Below are 18,179 nucleotides of genomic sequence, written 5' to 3' on the forward strand. Positions count from 1 at the left end.
AAATAAATAAATCAAGGGTTGTGTCTCTGCAGACAAGTTCCATTCATTTGCCAGTAGTGCTTACAGTTTAATAATTATTTTTTCATTAGTTCGCTTGCTTGAATTTGCACTGCCACTTGTTTGCAAGTCAAATCAATGCACATTGCTCCAGGCAACCCGAGCTTGCCGTGCGTTTGACTTCCTGACCATGCCGAGGTGGGTGGCAATATCATCACAAAATGAACCTAAATTCTATAAATCCCACAATATTTTCCCTGTGAAATCAAAAAGGAGATCTAACATCACAGATTAAAGCTTGTTTACTAGTGTTGGAACTGCTGCCAACAATGAAATGTTCAGTGTCAAACTGAAAGAAGACCCGAGGCAATTCGGCTTTTATTTTCACCATTTACTACATCCATCCATTTTCTTAACCACTTATCCAGGGGAGCCTTACTTGGCTAACTTTGAGCGAGAAGCATGCCCAGGACAGGCCAATGCAAAGTCAGACAACCACACACTCTCTCATTCACACCTACAGCCAATTTAGAAACACCAGCTCACCTAACATGCATGTCTTAGGACTGTGGGTAAAAGTCAGGGTACACAGAGCCAAAGGAGACCGTGCAAACTCCACAAGCGGTTCAAACCAGGAACATTGTTGCTATAAAGCAACACCACTAAGTCTCATATTTTTAAAAAAAAGAAAATACACAAATATATGATGTAGCTTCTGTCCTCACCTGTGGCATTAGGGGGACATCTATTGAAGGCGAGTTCTCCTGAAGGGGTTCGTCTCCACACCATTGACACTGCATAGTCCTCAGGACAAATTTCATAAGGTGCTGGAGTGCAAAGTGATACAAACATTACTACATCAATGCTAAAAGCTTTTTAGTCTTTCCAATATGATGCAACAATTTCTTCATACTGCATATTAAGAGGTATGGAAATATAGGAGATCAAAGCTGTATAGTTTCAGAGAGTCTGAGAATGCATTTATGGATTATAATAAAATTTACCCTCTCCACATGCCTCAGTCTTTATGAGGGAAGGTACTTCTTAATTATAATAATGGAAAAAACGGTTTTAATGTTTTTGTGGAACACTGCTTCCTTTACTTCAGAGAATAGAAGTATTACGTGACTTCATGTTTAAGACTCTACTTCAAAGGAGATTATTTTGAAAACCGCACTTTAAGCTTTGATGATACTTCAATTTCTCGGTATGTCCGTCACCATGATTTCAATTTCTTCATTTATTTCAGTCATCCACCTCTGCTAATCTGCACCCCCTCTTCGGACTCAGTTTTAACTGATCTCTTATAACAAGACATGTCAGTCAGTGCACAGAGATAATTATCTCCTCGCTTTCGTTCAGCTTCTCTGTGGCCACTCAGACTTAAGTCTTATTATGCTGTGACTCACCTGGACACCGCTGGTCACTGCACTTTCTGACTTCTTCTCCGCTCCCATCACACTGTTGCCCAGTCACCGCTGCCCCCTGACACACCCGAGCACGCCTCTGCCATCCGCCATCGCAAGACTTTGAGCAGCCACTCCACGGACCCCAAGGATTCCACTGGCCATTAGCTAAAATAGAATCATTTCTAGTTAGAAACCGACACTATTACAAAGATAACAACTACTTTAAAAAACAAAAAAAAAAAAAAAAACAGCAGAAGATCAACTAAAAAGAAACAGCTATAAAAATGTCTTTATTTAGTGTGTGATATCTTTAGCTTTTGATTACATTTATATATTTTGCTACTCATGCTTTTAGTTTGAAGACGTAATTTCTTGGCAGTATTTCACAAATGAACAATATCACCTGTAATAATCAGGGGTGTGTGTATTTTATGGCTAAAGAAAATGAGAGCGCTGATTATTCACATCGTTTTGATGATATTAAAAAAACAAATAAAACCACACACACACACACACACATTTATGCTGACGTTTCCAAACCCAGAGGTACGATTTATGCCCTTGTAATGAACACTGTTAAACTCTGCGTTAGACAAAAAAACAGATGCTCCCCTTCAGCGATGTAGTAAATCACACGCCCTTCTGAATGGAAAGGTACAACACCGTGTGAGCAGGAAACACACACCGCTCATTCTAACCTCCACTTACCCCTTCTTCACTCATACGGGCATTTATCATGTCCTACAACTAACCTCTGTCGGGATTGCTACTGGAAGCAAGACAAACCAGGAAAAACCACGATGACCTGTTGGCTGAAACTATCTGCAAGACATTGATCAAATCCCAGTGAATAGTGATTTCTTTGCCTGCACATGAAGCAGCTGATTCTTCAAACAGATGCATGCTCATGTGTTTCAAAGAGCTCATTGTTCCAGCAGTTCTGAAGAAATTGTTTTCATTTGAAAACACATAGCATTGATTCAAAAACCTGCACAGGCATTTATTGTAGTTATTAGGCTTTTTTTAAAGACTTTAATCTATTCAGTTACATTAAAAAAAATACCAGATTTTCTAGGAACTAGCCAAACATGCATTTAGCTAGTTCTAAAAAGAAAAAAAAAAAGATGCTTTTGCCTTGAACTCTTTGTCAAAGCAGTGCCTCCAGCACTAATGGACATTGTGCTGACTTGTTAAATAGTGGCTGTGTTTCTCACTAATGATTGATCTCTCACCTTGGAAACAAGTAGGACTTGCTAAATAGATAGGCCTCATTAAATGAATAAACTGTATAATGCATTCTCTCGCTGTAACGGCAAACAACAGCATCACCTTCTTCATTATCATAAGCACAAATTAAAAATATGCATTCGCAAGCATTTGCCTCTGTTTTAGGGGTCTGGCAGACCACAGGGCTGGCTGATTATTTAAACAACATTTGTAATGACTTTGAAAACTAGAGAGGAAACCATGCTCCACACACACATATCGGCGAGCTACAGACTAGAAACCTAGCTGTTTTTGCAGCTGCATTGAAAATTGCATCAGGAGATTATGAGAGTGCTCAGACCCGTCACATGATCAGACAATTCAAAGCCTGATTGAGACCTCTAAGCAGACATCTTTGAGCCTCTAATGCATCTATGATGTTGACAGACAGTTCGGGCTGCTAACCCTGAATTATGTGAAAGGCATACAGTATATCTAACTGGATTTTTCAAATCCAATTGATAGAGCACGGTCTTGAACATTACTCTTGATTCTTACAATGCCGATTTGATTCTTGCTACGGGGCTTCTCTGTACGCATCAGGGAGAGTACGATAGCTCAGTTAAAGGCGACAGATTGTGCTACGTGGTAATGACTGTAATAATGATGATGACAATATGGGACGGGCTGGCTTTTTTTTGTCTCTCTCTCTCTTCCCTGTTTAGAATCGTTGTTTTCAAATTTAGACATCAAAGCGGATATGGAATTAAGAGGCTCAGGATTTTTTACCTGTGCAGTCAGGATTATGGCACTCTCTGCTTTCTGCCCAGTGACCGCGACACTCAGATCCCCCATGGGCGGCTGCTGAGCACTGCCTGGTCCTCTGCTGTGTGCCATTGGCACAGGTCACCGAGCAATCGCTCCAAGAGCTCCACTCCTGCCACTGTCCGTCCACTGAGGCACCAACCACAACCCAACAAGCATGTCCCAAGTGAAGGGAAAAGGAGGGCAGACAGAAATGGGAGGAAATATTCAGATCACTATTCTCTCTCATACTGAAAGCCAATAAAACAGATGTTATGTGAAATGCAAAAATTTACAGGGCAACTTGTCAAATTTAGAGACTCAGACTTGCAGTCGGGTGTCTGCTTTGTTTTTTGTTTGTTTTTTCAACTAGAATTTCCCAATAAAGTCAGAGACAAAAGAGAATAAGACATAAAAAAACAGATATTGGAAGAGTAGCTTCATATTAAGATTCATATTATTAAGAGGTTCAAAGCACACAGTGCCGCTACCTTCTTGTCAGGGAAGAGGGAAAGCATCTGAAATTGAGTGGTTTTCACTGAGTCTGCTAGGACAGCAAAGCTAACATTTACTGTGTGGAGAAACTCATCATCACTAATCTGCTTACCATTCACAGGCAACTGCGAGTAAGTGATTTTGACGTCAGTATTACAGTATTCCTTCTCAACAGGGTTACCTAAACCGCTTTATTGTGTAAGCTCAGAGTCTGCATCCATTCCCTTTTCTTTTTTTACTTACCTTTAAAATATTGCATCGACTAATATATGTGAGGTGTATTGCATTTTACAGAACTGATCTTTTAAACGAGTCCATGCTTTACTCATAACTGTTAATAAAATGATTTCTAACAGATTAAGAGAGCAGACAGATGATACCTGGGCAAAGGGCTATGTTGCAAAGTTTAGTCTGGGTCTCAGGTCCATCACAAGCCCTGCCTCCATGCTGGGGAGGAGAGCACATCCTAGTCCTAGTGCGGTGACCTCTGCCACATGTGAATGAGCACAGGCTCCACGGTGACCACTCCTCCCACACACCGTGTACTGCGGGCACAGAAAAGGCGTCAGGCCTAATCAATGTCTCTATCTCTGATACAGCATAAACAAAGGCCTCACCGAACTGCGCTGAGCCATAAATGAAACAAAATCAATCAAAAGAATTAGCAACAGAGTAATGTAAGTAAAACACAGAGCACACAGACATTGTGGGGGCTATTCTCTAGCTCAGCCATAAGCTGCAGTCTCCTCCAAACATTTATCACAATAACAGCAAATGCTGCTCCTCTAACAATGCGTCATACAGTAGCACAGGTAGAACACAATAAAAATGTCAATCTCTGACAAGGGAGTTTCAACGTGCAGAGCACCAACAATAAGAGTCCAGACTATCTAAACCAAGGTAACCATCAGGAACAGCAGGTCTAACAATGTCACAGTCTGTTGAATCTTCTTGGTTGACTGAGAATCTAATAGCAGGGGACCTTCAAGATAATGTGGGCTGACAATGGTTCTGGAAAGCTGTCATTGCACTAACATACTGATCATGGTAATGCACAAAACAGACAATCTATAGCCTGCTTCCAGTCCACAGAGTAAGTGTGCAATATTTAGACTACATATCAGGAAAGACGGATAAATCCAAAAGAAAATGTATTGAACATTATGATATATGTTGCGGAGGTTATGTTGTTTCCTTTGGAATTATAAATCTGTGGCATGTTGTTTTTGAACAACATTTTCTCACCGCTGCTCATTAAAGCCAACATCAGTGAGATTATCTATCTAGCATTCAACGTCAACCGTGAGTTTGACATAAACGAATGCTCTAATACCCTCCGATCTATCTATTCAGATAATTTATTCCACTGAAACATGCTTCTAAATATAGATATTTCTAATGTAACACAATGTTTCTTGACAAAAGTGCAACTTTTAAACTATAATTGCTTTTTTTTTCAATTAATTTAAAACAATAGCTGGCAAAAGGCAGCATTCCTCTGGCATCTTGGTTTGTGTGTAAGCTTAACTGGGTTCTAGTTGACAGATGGTGAGTCTTCATAAAACTGCGGAGAATATTTGCTATTGGCTCATAGTTTTACTTTGGAGAGGGAAATGTGGAAATCTGAGAGGCAGACAGAAGTAAGACACCTCCTGTCTTGTCTTGGCAGTACTCCTAAATGTACACAGAGATATGGAGTGATGAACACACTGCTTTCAAAATGTAAAAGTTTAACCCCTGATATTAGTTTCTGATGCAACTGTTGGCAGTTTGATGCCAGCACTGAAGCACATTTACTGACAGAGTTAAGGCCCAGCATTAACTTTAAGTGCATTGCATAAAACCCAGAAAATACTGAAACTGTGTTTGTTACCAAAAAGTCAATGTCTGTTTTTATCTATAAATCTTCAAACTTATACTTATGCTCTAATATATCACCCTTACCTAACTTGATTATTTTCTGCATGAGAGAAATGGAAAGGTGGCCACTTTCAAAAGTAAATCATAATATTAAAAAATAATACTATATGACATTGCAGTATAGGCTCTGGTGAGCTCTGATGGCTATTGAAAATGAGCGTTCAGCTTCAGTGTGTCTTCCAATGTTTTAAATAAGCAAATGTTAAACAGAAACCTGCAGTAGATGGACGGTGCTGTGGCTGTGATTAGGCTCTACATTTTTAGAAGTGTGGGAGGAATTTCTCATGTCTTGCACTTGCAAATTAGCATGCGCACAATTAATAGAAGTTTGTTGTAAACACAGCATATCTGGTGGTCTTATCATCTTTTGACTACAAACAGGACTTAAGACCTTAGTAATGTATGTCTGACTACTGTACAGTGGCCGCTGGGGCTTGATAAATCCTCTTCAGAAGGGTCGCTGTCCACAGCTTGTGCAGAAGCTTAAAGTCCCCGCAGTACAAATTTTTAGATCTCAGGATCAGTTGTAGAGTAGTTGGATCTTGGGATCAAGCCTATGGTCCGCCATGAGGCAAGCTACCGTCTGTCCCAGCCCGTGCCTCTAGGCGCTACTTTGATGCTCTTAGCTAAGTGGCCCATGGTGACTGAAGCCTTTACTTTGAAATATTCGAGTTCAAAGCTTGCAGTCACCACAGTTAGCAAAGATGGAATAGGATTCTGTCCCTTTGTGTGCTTTTTCTCTGAACTGCAGCCATGATTTACAGGGATGTCCATGAGCAATGCTATTGGTCTGCTAGAGGTGAAATTCCTGGACCAGTACAAGATGATGGACAAAGCAACTGCATTTGCCAAGAATGTTTTCATTAATTTGAGGTAAGCTGGGATTTGGGTGGCCTTCTCATTGCTTTCCAGTGAAGTTTAACCTTTTTAACTTGCTAGCTAGCTCCTTTTACCCAACTGTAGTCACCATACAGTATTTATTATTTTGTTTCTGAGTGCCTTCTCTTTTGATACAGAGTGGTTTGAAGTAGCTTCAGATAACTCAATCAATGCTTCTGTAGTGGAGTAGATTTGCATCTGTCACACAGTAATTCAGTTAAATTCAGAGGGTTTTTTCATAGAAAAAGACCTGTCAACCAAAATGTCTATATATTATCATGCATGTAAAATCTTGACATATTTGTACTGATTCTAAAGTGTAGGTTTTTGACCTGTGTTTTACTTATTCTCCACTTATTTTTCTATTTTTACACACTTCATTTTTTATTCCATTGTAATTGTCCTCAGTGCCCATGCTAAGCATAGGTGAATATATCCTGCAAACCAAACCAGGAAACCTAGCAGCTAGCTACAGCTATGGAGAGTATGAGCGGCATTAAACAACCTAACTTTAAATTATTAACCCCGACCTGATGATGTAGCTAACTTTACTTAGAATATAATCCTGCCTAAAAAAAAATTGACTACACAAAAAAAGAAAAAAAGAAGATAAACCTGTTACCTTGGGTGACACTTCATAGCAATGCAGATAGCTAGCACAGTTTATGCTTCCTTCTCGTGTTCAAAGGGATGGCATCAAAGAGCCTTCCTGTGGATTTACATTGCAAAGCTTGCCGGCTAACTGAACTTAAGTAACAGAAAGCCAGAGGGGTTTAATGTCAAAGGTATAGCTCTTTATGATTTTACCAAACTTCACATTGTGATGGTGACTTGAGAAATAATATTAGTGTTTACAAAAACAGAGGATGCCAACTTTTATTCAGGATGGAAGATTTTAGACATATGTGCTTTCCTCCTGGTTTTATCTTATATGTAAGGAAAAATGTTATTCTGATGAATATCTAATTGTGTGCTACAGTTTAAGAATCTAACAGTAACCTTAAATATGCACTGAATGTTAGTGCTGTAGAAAACCCTGAACTGAAGAAATGTCAGATATCAGAATTCCTGTGGACTGTGCTACTAAGAATAAAGTGAATAAGATTCAACAGAAAAATGCCATGGGTTTTTGTTGCTTGGCTTGTGAAAGGACTAGCATTTTACAACCCAGGGGATATTTCATACAGCAGATGTGTTGCTGTATTTTGGCATATTCCATCATGTTGTGTATGGCATCACAACTTATGTAGGCCCAGGATTTCTAACAGCATGCTTGATCTCAAGATGCAGAGCTCAGGACGCCGTTCACAGACGATGTTGCTGTTTTCAGTCACGGCAACTATAAGGTAAGGTTTGTTTTGACTGGAAGTGATGTGTCTTTAGGCATAATGTATTTTGGAGGTGTTCTTCTAAGCTTGGCATAGCACAGAGAGCAAAGAAAGCTAATCGATATGTCTGCCTTACAGAATATTAGATGTATACTCTGTGTTTCATGTGGCCCCATGCCAGGCTGGAGTTCTTTGTAGCAGTTTGCTACGGTAACTAAGTATAGTTAGTGCTATGTAAGTATTTTAAGGATGACCCGGTAAAACAACTTCTTTGATCCTAGTGGTAGATTTCAAGTATAAGTAAGAGAACAGCAAATCCGTCATCTTTCAAGTATTATAGTCAGAGCAATTTAACAACACAGCAGGAGTGCATTGATACGGTCTAAACTAAAAACCCATTAAACAAGTGAAAATTAGAAAAGCAAATTAGAATCTCTATCTTGTTGCTCTTTTAAAAATTTTAATTTCTAATTGCTTTACTTTCCCCTAAGTGTCAGGGCACAGTTCTATGGTGATTTTCTCCATTGTTATTTGAAAAAAGTTTTGGAACCACAGTGATAATTCAGCAGGGTTTATGCTTTCTGAACTGAATAATACTGGGCATTGAGGAGTCACATCAGGGCTGAAATGATGCTCTTTTATAATGATGACTCATTCTCTTTCTGTCTCTCAGTGTTGACGCGCACTAAAGGAATGGCCCTTTTGAAAACCACCAACTTCCCACTTTGACAGACTCAACCTAAAATAGGATATAATACATCACTAATCAGAATGTCAGAGGATGCAGCTTGCAGTGTTTTTGATCGGCCATAATTACTTAGGAGTTTGCGGTCTCGGATGCACTGTGTTTATGATCGCCATCAAATACTTTGACTAAACCCGAACGCTAAATCAACTTATTTGTGGGAGTAAAAAAAGAGGGAGAAAAGAATAAAAATTGACAGGGGTTACTTGTGACACGCTGTTCTACCAGATTCATTCTGACAAACATTTTCATGCTGCAATCACCAGCCAGCAAAGAATCTGATGCTGATACCTGAGTGCCAGTGACTCATCTGCCATGCCATCATGGATTGAGGAAGAAATGCCTTAAAGGGTGTTTGAAGAAAGCTATTTTAAAATGCACAGTTGACCTTCAAGAAAATGAAGCTGACGATATATCAGTATCTACAGCTCCCCGGGCTCCATGTGGATCCACATGTCATTAAACCATTTCAATGCTGATGAATTGATTCACAGTTATATGAAATGGAAAACGCAAAAGTGATAATGAAAAAAGAAAAACAACATTCACAAAATAACATCAAAGAAACAAAGCATTAGATTCATTATATTATTACTGCATACATTTGGAAATATAGACACATTCAGAAATTTGTTAAAACAGAACAACACATTTCCTCCCATATCAACAACAAAGGTGCAAAACATTAATATTCAAGAATCTGCGGCTAACACTACCTGGACAAGGGGCAGTGTTATTGCAAACCCTTGATTCTCTTAAAGGGCCGCTGCAGTGTGTTCCGTATGGTGAGACACATGTTCTTGTTCGCACCTGCGACCCTTGACCGCATGTTACAGAGCATGAGCTCCACTGGGACCACTCCTCTGCACCTGATTCACCTGTGTGGGAGAAGGGTGACACTAGTTAAATGCAGTAGTATGGTCCTGGGGCTTATACCGCTTATACTGGGCAGGGTGGGGCAATGTGGGCAGGTTTGAGTAAAAGAGGGAGGAGCCAACATGAGTAACGTCGGGGTGGGGTGAGGTCCTAAAGAAGAAATTTAGCATACAGTCTATTCTACCTTTATGTGATCTTTGATGAATACTGAATTGGCAGCTTAATTCTTTTGACTCGTGATTCCATTTGCAGGCAGCATAAAAGTGTTTTTGTGGCTGCAATCACTGGGAGTAGTAGCATTAACAAATGGCTCTCCAGTGTAGGAGTAATTTGTATATTAATCTGCCTTTTTACACCAAATTCATGCAAAGATCACAGAAAAGGTACAGCTATGGTTGGAAAAAATGAACAGTAGACACTAGGGTTACATCTATCGCTTTCAATTCATTGAAAAAAAAAAAAAAGGTCATGCATTTCAGTGGAACTCAATATTATGTTTAAAAAAGTAAATTCGCTATAAGCAAAAACAAAATTTCATGGTGGCATGCAAGAAAAGACAACATCTGAGAAAATAAAAATGGAATTTAATGGGTGTTAGTTCAGAAAGGGGTCTTAAATGTGGATTTCCTTGCACTGCAGCAAACTATCTAGTTTCCTTGACAACATTGGAGCAAATTCTGTGTTTTAGACAATGGCTTCAAAAAAAAAAAAAATTTTTTTAATCTAGCTCAAGTTGTTAACTCGCAGGGATGGAGGAAAATGAGAAAATTAGCTGATTTTATTCAGCAGATCACAGCCATTTTCATGAGTGGCTCAAAGCAGAAGGTTTTCCGTACACTTAAATTTAAATTGTGGATGCCCAGAAGGACGTGTAATCTGTGGTATTTAAGCCACAGGATGTGAATGTGAGTCTGTCTTTATGGGCTAGGCCTTTAAATCTATAGGGAGAATTTGCAGTTGCTTAACTCTGCGTGCAGACTTATCATCATTAAATCATCATACGTAGCAGAAAGTATAGCAGATTAGCGAGGTAAAGGACCATAGCTGTTACATTAACTTGGAGATGTCTGAGTTAACTTAAAGGATAAAAAGGAAGAAACCGCATTGAGCCTTTCAATTTTAAATGGTACAAAAGGTACCCCAAAAAAGCCATGAGATGCTAAATAAAGCTGCATAGTATGATGAGGCAGTGGGGTGATTTCCAAAGCCACGATAGCCAGAATGAAAGAAAAAAAGAATAAATAATTTGGTGACAAGTGAGTGGACAATAAAATTCCCACATGAGTGTAGTCACCGAATAATTGCTCTATGATTATGTTAAAATCCAGGTGAAGAATTCATTTTCTTTGAGGCTTTATGCATTGGAGGGATAATTCAATACAAAGCGAAATATTTTCAATTTCAGCTCTGAATACATTTATGTCATTGAAAGTCATCAAATCATATCAGAATTTAAAGTAGTTTCACAGCATGTTGTAACAAGGACACATAGATTCAGCCAAATAGGGGTCTTAACCCTGCCCTTAATTTTGTAGATCATAAAATAGACTGAGAGGTGGATCAATTTGTTAAATGAGGCAGTACAGGGAGAGTAAATTGTGTGAGAATGAGAAAACAGAAAAGCACAGCGGATGCAACTCGACAGGGAAACAACGTACCTACAGCGTGGGGAAAATGAAGAGATGTTAATGAGTATATGTTAGTAGTGGTGCGAATGCATGTACAGTGTGTCATAAATTAAAATGACAATGAAAGGAAAGGAGTTTTTAAACAATGACAGCAATTTAAACGAAACAACACATGAAAAAAATAAAACATTTCCCAAAACTTAAAATAAAAAAACCAAAAACTTAATAATAGCTACAACTAAACCCACCCACTAAAAACAAATGTTGTCTAGCTATATTAAAGCAAAAGATACTTAAAAAATAATGAAAGCAAAATAAAGATTTTGCTTGGATTTGTACCTAACTTGTTTTACTACTTTCTGATTTTATTTTAAAAAAATGCCAAAAATGGTGGATCGTAAAAGCCATAATGAATTTAGATCATTTAAGTTTTGAATTCGCTACACTTGCTGAAACCACACAGGTTCATTTTATCTCTAAGGGCAACATCTATCAGTTCAACTTTTGCCAAGTATGTGTTTCATATTTGGCCGAAAGGGTGGGTTTTTTCATCGAATGACATTTAATTTATCACGCCTTGGAGGAAATAATTAACTACATCTGGGCCGTAGTTTTAAACTGCTGTTTAATTAATGTTCCCCGAATATACTGTATGAGTAATCCACTCGCCAACTCACTATGTGACAATAAAACAAACAGACCCACAAAACCCAATTATGTCCTATATTCAAAGTAAATACTCCTAGAGAAATGGGAAATTTTCTTCCTCGTCCATATGTAGCAATAGAGAATGAGTAGGAAAAATAATAATGCAAAACATTTCCACTTAAAAGGTGCAGTACAAGAGAGAGCATGCATGATGAAATTAAGTTTAGTTAACAAAATAAAGTCAAGAAACATAACTATTGTATTACCAGTTTGTGCCATAAATTTAGCAGATTCAGCTTGCTCCTGCAGGGCCTTTGTGTCATGAACTGATCTTGGCCGCTGACTTTTTACTGTATGCTCTCCGATCATTCCATATTCTATGGGACAGAATAGAGGTTCATATGAAAGCTAGGCTTAAACATGATGTTCTGAGAACAAAAAGCTTATTACATACTGTTTTCAGGATGTTTGAAGCAACTGCAGTACATGGCTAGAAACAAAGACCACACAAGGTTGTATTTAATTTGTCCTTTTCTCTATGGCATAGAACAATGCAACGAATTTATACGGGTGAGTTGGAAGTATTAATTGAGCTTGAAAGCACAGCGTAGACACATAGCAAACATGCAGATAAACTCACATTGTTTTTTTCTTGTTGTTGTTTGTTTGTTTGTTTTTAAAGACTAACACTTCATTAGACCAGCTCTCTCCCTCCCTCCCTCCCTCCCACCCTCCTGCACACCCAAAAAAGAAAAGAAAAATAAATGAAAGTAAAAATGTGTAAGCCATCAGAAAGCCACAGAGGAGGGGGGGTCATGGACATAACATGCTATTGATCCACGGTTTCCTCAACACTTTGTCATCTTTGTGTCATTTCTTTTTGGATGGGCAAGTCCAGGAGACTGAGAGGCTTAGACAAATGTATTCTGAGCTGTATTCATTACAATGAATGCCCTCTTTGCTTCCCATAAAGGAACAAAGAGACAATGAGTACAGTGTTTTCAAGCGACACCGAGAAAAGTGATGCTAGAAATATTGCAATTAGAAAGGAATTTGCATCAGCTCTTTTAAGCAGATGTATCATACTGTAAATAGCTCATGCAAATTGTTTTTGAACTCTTGTTTTTAATTAAAATCTAGCATTACTTATGGCAGTGTGAGCCTAATGAGGTGATTTTATCATTCGCAAATAGGCAATGCAGGTGATGCATTAACAACAGATTTACACATAACTTATGTTAGTACATTAGACAATACAATGCATCAGCCATTGATAGGAGTGCTTAAATGATCTCTCCTAATAGAGTTTGTAGCCTCGTTTTCCTAAATCCCAGCACCAAGCCGAAAGCCTCGAAAGACTGACCTCCCTCAAAGTGAGCCACAGAGGGAGAAATCTGTCATCTGATCTGATCACGTTACACAGAAAGTTAGAAATGTTATGACTAATTATACGGTAAATCACTTGAGTACAGAAAAGACAGTTGTCTAATCCGCGCATCAGACTGTTGGCATTAACCAAAGCACATCAACAAACATGTTCCGTGATTGGATTAAGAAAAATAAATAAAGAAATCAGGGCAGCTAGATTCAAACAACATCACTACCCAGTATAGCATCAAGGAAACTGTGTTTGTGCTCGCATAAAAAATTTGAATATTAAGAGGGTACAATGAAAGGAGGGAAAGCCGCCAGGTAGAAACAAACATCGCAGCCTTTTGATGCTGATTGGGATCTTCAGGACCGTGACTGCACAAAGTAACACGCTTTAGAAGCTTGTTCAAAGGTCTTTCAGTCTGATTTGATCATGTCCACATCTGTTTTGCTGAAATTAGGTAGAAAGCACAGTGTGAACTCTTTGTCGTACAAAGAATGAGCAGGTACACTGATGATTGGACAAACAGCAGGCTAACATTCAGCCGTGTAAGGCTAACTGCTGCAGATACTCTGACATGTTATTGCTTTACAGTGTTTCATGCTCTACCCTGTGGTGTCTTGAATCATAAACTAATTCCTCATTTGGCAGAATAAAAGGCCTGTCTGATTTAGTCAGTGTGAATGCCTGCTTCTTTGTGGGAAATTTTTTAAAAATAACAGCGCGCACTGCTTTTTAATTATTTCATACAAATGGAAGAAAACACTAAAAGCTACACGACGGCATACAGTAAAACTAGCTTGCCGCTTGGCTCAGTGGGGCTAGCTGGGTGCCCTTAAAGTGATGTGTCTTTTTGAATGAGTATCCATTTCAGTGGCATTCAGTGCAAGCAATGATTAAAAAACAAAAAGGTGCAAAGCATAATGACCTTGGTTTCAGTTCAGGTATCAAAAAGGACATATGGTGTCAGGGGCTGTGACAATCTGTATTGTCATTTTTAGATACCAATCAACATCGCTGGCTTCATGAATCATCGATGATTATCATACTTTTTCATGGTGTTGATTATGTGCCTTTGCGAAACATTGATCAGCTCAGCGGTGATATTAGCCTTGCAGCCAGTCACACCTAATCAGCAGCTGATGATCAACAGTGCAACAAAGGCGCTGCAGCATGTCATTAAGAGTGGTGTCAGTAAGATATTTGGATGGCAATTATTACAGCGCAAGTACACACACACACATTTTTAACACATTTTTAAATACAAGTCTTTCTTCGAAGTCACAGATTCATCATTTTGTGGCTGATATTTGAGTGATTATTTCTAAATCAGTCTGGACAGGCAGCTATTAAAAAGGCTCAACCTGTTGGTACACAAATTAGCGCTGGCTGATTTAGCGCAGAAGACATCTCAGTTTTAAGTCCATGAGATTGGAGCCTCTTTTGATGCCACAAAGCCAAGATGTTAATCCTAATGTTGTGTTTAGACAGCCTGAGGTAGAATTTATATTAAAAAAAGAAGAAGCAAGATGTCAAAACACGACACCAGAAAAGTACAGGGAAATAAGGTATAATTGAACTACTTGGGATTGTATTCAAGCCTGTAGCCATGTAAGGATGAATATGAGAGAGAAACCAGATTTTTAATAACTGGAGGGATAGGCTGTTGTCATTTGTCAAAGACACCCCAAAACAATGTGTCTTCACTGTGTTACAAGGCAGAGAGCGCAGTTGATGTATTTAGCATGTCATTACTTGAAAACATTTCTTCCATTTCAGACAGAATTATTTTGAAGTTTGGTCCAGTATTTAGAACTTTTAAAATGTGTGCTTGAAAGAAAATTAAGTTTAAGATTTATGAGATGTCTCTCTCTCAGTCAGGACTAAAGAGCATACTTATTGTTGATATCCATCATGCTTCTGCAACAAAGGAAAGACAATGCCATTTAGAGAAATCCATCACTGTTACCTTTCTTTGCTACCCTGCAGTGACTGATTCGTTCACTTAGTTTTTCTTGCACATAACCTCGATGTAATGCTTCACTGGCAAAGCACGCAATTTTTGGACAAGAAACTCAATACAACTACTCTGGTGCCTATTAGCCTAATTTCAGAATGAGAAATACTGGGATTGCTTTCCAGAAATAGGCAACATTTTTTGTGGAGGAATTCCTTTGGCTTAAAAGGAGGTCCATTTGCTTCAAAGTCCTTGGTGAATAAATCAGTAATAACCACATTTTGCTTTTTTCTGTCTACAACATTTTAACATGGGGCCAGGGCCATGGCAAATGTACACCTTAACTACTTTTTTAAATATGTTTGGTTTATAGTTAATGCATAAAAGTACTGATAACTGAAGGAATGCTATCTATCTATCAACAGTTCTTACCAAATCCATACACAAAACCTCAGACAAATTAATGCACACACTCTTCTTGCGTTTTACATTTTTAAAAGCTCCTAATTTGCTAACTGAAGAAGCAGAATTAGCATTCCATTCAGTGATGCAGCATCAAAACTTCAATTATTTTCAGTAAGTGCAAAAAAAATAAAAATAAAACGGATCCTTTAAAAAGGTGCAAGCAAATTCTATTACCATGCTGTGCCATCAGTTTTGTAATGGCAGCCATTTTGCTTGACCGTCTGGGATTATCAACAAATCAGGTGAGTAATAAAGAGGTTGAGAATCAGATTAGGCTTTTTTGAGCAAAAGTACCTTCCTCTCAACTTTAAGGAGCTGAAATGATTGAGTGGCTAGTCTCAAGTTGATCTTACTGCGAGATATGTGTGGCCACTCTGGAATGGAAAGAAAAATAGCGCCTTTGTTCCAGTTAGATTTCCAGAGGTGCATCTGTTAGAAAAGCCAGTGCTGCATGCAGAACCAGCCACGACAACCGTGGAGCAGCCAAAACAATAATGAGAAATACGTATTTGGTCAAAATGTTACAAAATGTCTGCTCAGATTATGGACATGGAAGCACCGACCTTGTCACCACAGGACTGTAACCTCTGCAGATTATTACACATGATGCTTACACCAGAAGAATAGCCTGGTGTTTTTATATTTTAAACCCAAAGCAAACTATTTATGTGAGCCTGATTTTTGAGGCTTAAAGCTTAATTAGTGGGCATATTTACAAAGATATTCATGCTTGATTTAATTAATGTGTGACTACTGACTGCATCAAAAACACATTACAAACAAAGACTTTGCACACTATCAAAGAGAGCACAAGTTCCCTGGATCCATGACCTTTGTCAACATTCGGCTTTGATTCGCTGCCTATGGTGGATTTTTAACACTGAAAGTGATCACGGCAGCCACAGAGTCCAGTGGTAGACATTCCGTTTCCAGGTCCATCTTCAATATGTGGGCACATTCCATGTGTAATTTCATTGAAAGGTAGTAAAAGCCAGACCCATGTCCAATGACGGATGTGTCTAACCTTGCATGAAATGAGCCTTTACTCCAAAGTCGCTATGAGTAGCTTCTATCAGGGGTACCTCACTTACTGCCCTCCATGCATTCCTGCCTGACTGACTGACTGTCACAAACGCAGCTTTTAATGAGAAGCACTTCATTACAGCTGCACTTTGAAAAGTGTAATTTCTCAAAAAATAGAGACAACGGTCCACACAGACTAGGAAGAGAAATACCCCTCAAGCTCAGGCTTGACTTTGATCCATTACTCAACAGCTATGCTACTGAGGCTGACAAATTTTGGTCAAATGTAGTCATATTTCTGGGTAGTAGGTACCTTTTTAGATATTTAGGACTTATGTTCAAGTTATGAATTACAATGGAAATATATTTAAAGATCCTAAAAACCTAGACGTTTGTCTTTAAAAAAGGTAAGAATGAAAATGTGCTAAAAAAGCTGTGTTGTAATTAATAGCTGAACAAAGTCTTATTTGTGCTAAAGGCCCCGTTCGCTGCTTTGTTATTCAAACATAAACATCAATGCAGAAAAATGATCACAAGCTTTTCTGATGGATTATGGATTGTTCTATACAAAAAAGGAACATAACTTTAATTAACAATGAGTATACTGCAGTAAGGAAAGAAAGAAACGTTCTAATAAACAAACAAAACAACAAAAAAGTCCAAGAAAGTCAGTCATAACGTGTAACAGTGGGGCACATAAGAAAAACATGATATAAAAACATCAAATATACATTTATTCAGAGTACAGATTCGACTACCAGGTTTTATTTTTACTCAAACAGGACAGTACATTTTGTTCTCTGAGTATCAGTGGAAGACTACTTTTCAGGGTCCAAAAGTAAACACATGTGATGATAACTGATGATGACTCATAACAATGATTATGATGTAATGAAGATGCATCATATTTTAGCTCATGAATAGACTCCCATGTCCAAACTGACTCATGTTAGGCCATCCGGAAACAGTCTTTAAAATTTATTCCGTTGTCCTCAAGATATCTCCTTACCACCATTATAGAAACCCTTGACTATTGGTGGGACCATATGCTTGAGCCAATGTAAAAAACTCAATTAGTCCTTCATTAAGAAAATGAGGGGGTTGCACGGAATCAGATACAAATTACGAATTGTCCTCTGAGACACACAATTATCCATCATATTCCTTCTGCCATCTGTTTGCTTCCTGTTGACTCTCCTAATGACTTAGATTGAAGCCAAATTAGAATTCTGTGCAACTGCCACTGCACCTCATTGAAAAGTCATGTGAAGTCGCCTAAAAATGGAGCAAGTGTGGTGAGACAAGCACTCAGAATGCAGGCTGTTCTTAGCAGCACGGATATATTTTGCATCACTGATGTGTAGGCAAATGAGTGGAAATTGCATTGATAATTTACAGCACAATGTTAAATCACAAGGTTATTGAGC

At 38.5% G+C, this 18,179-nt stretch overlaps 1 protein-coding gene across 8 annotated transcripts in view; it reads right to left on the reverse strand.

Moving 5' to 3' along the window:
• Positions 1–18,179, reverse strand: part of adgrb3 (adhesion G protein-coupled receptor B3) — a 117,003-nt gene that overhangs the window by 52,534 nt on the left and 46,290 nt on the right. For 5 of the 8 annotated variants that reach the window (XM_084947644.1, XM_084947642.1, XM_084947640.1 and 2 more), the window contains exons 3-8: positions 12,202–12,312; positions 9,500–9,661; positions 4,292–4,456; positions 3,402–3,566; positions 1,407–1,571; positions 723–824 (exon numbers count right to left, since the gene is read on the reverse strand). In XM_084947644.1, the coding sequence (XP_084803770.1) occupies positions 723–824; positions 1,407–1,571; positions 3,402–3,566; positions 4,292–4,456; positions 9,500–9,661; positions 12,202–12,312 (870 nt within the window). The remainder of the gene's footprint in view (positions 1–722; positions 825–1,406; positions 1,572–3,401; positions 3,567–4,291; positions 4,457–9,499; positions 9,662–12,201; positions 12,313–18,179) is intronic. The other 3 variants (XM_084947643.1, XM_084947645.1, XM_084947646.1) reach the window with 3 other exon arrangements.

Source organism: Perissodus microlepis, chromosome 13, assembly GCF_051167445.1.
Source record: "Perissodus microlepis isolate ML-2025 ecotype Zambia chromosome 13, ASM5116744v1, whole genome shotgun sequence".
NCBI lineage: Eukaryota > Metazoa > Chordata > Actinopteri > Cichliformes > Cichlidae > Perissodus > Perissodus microlepis.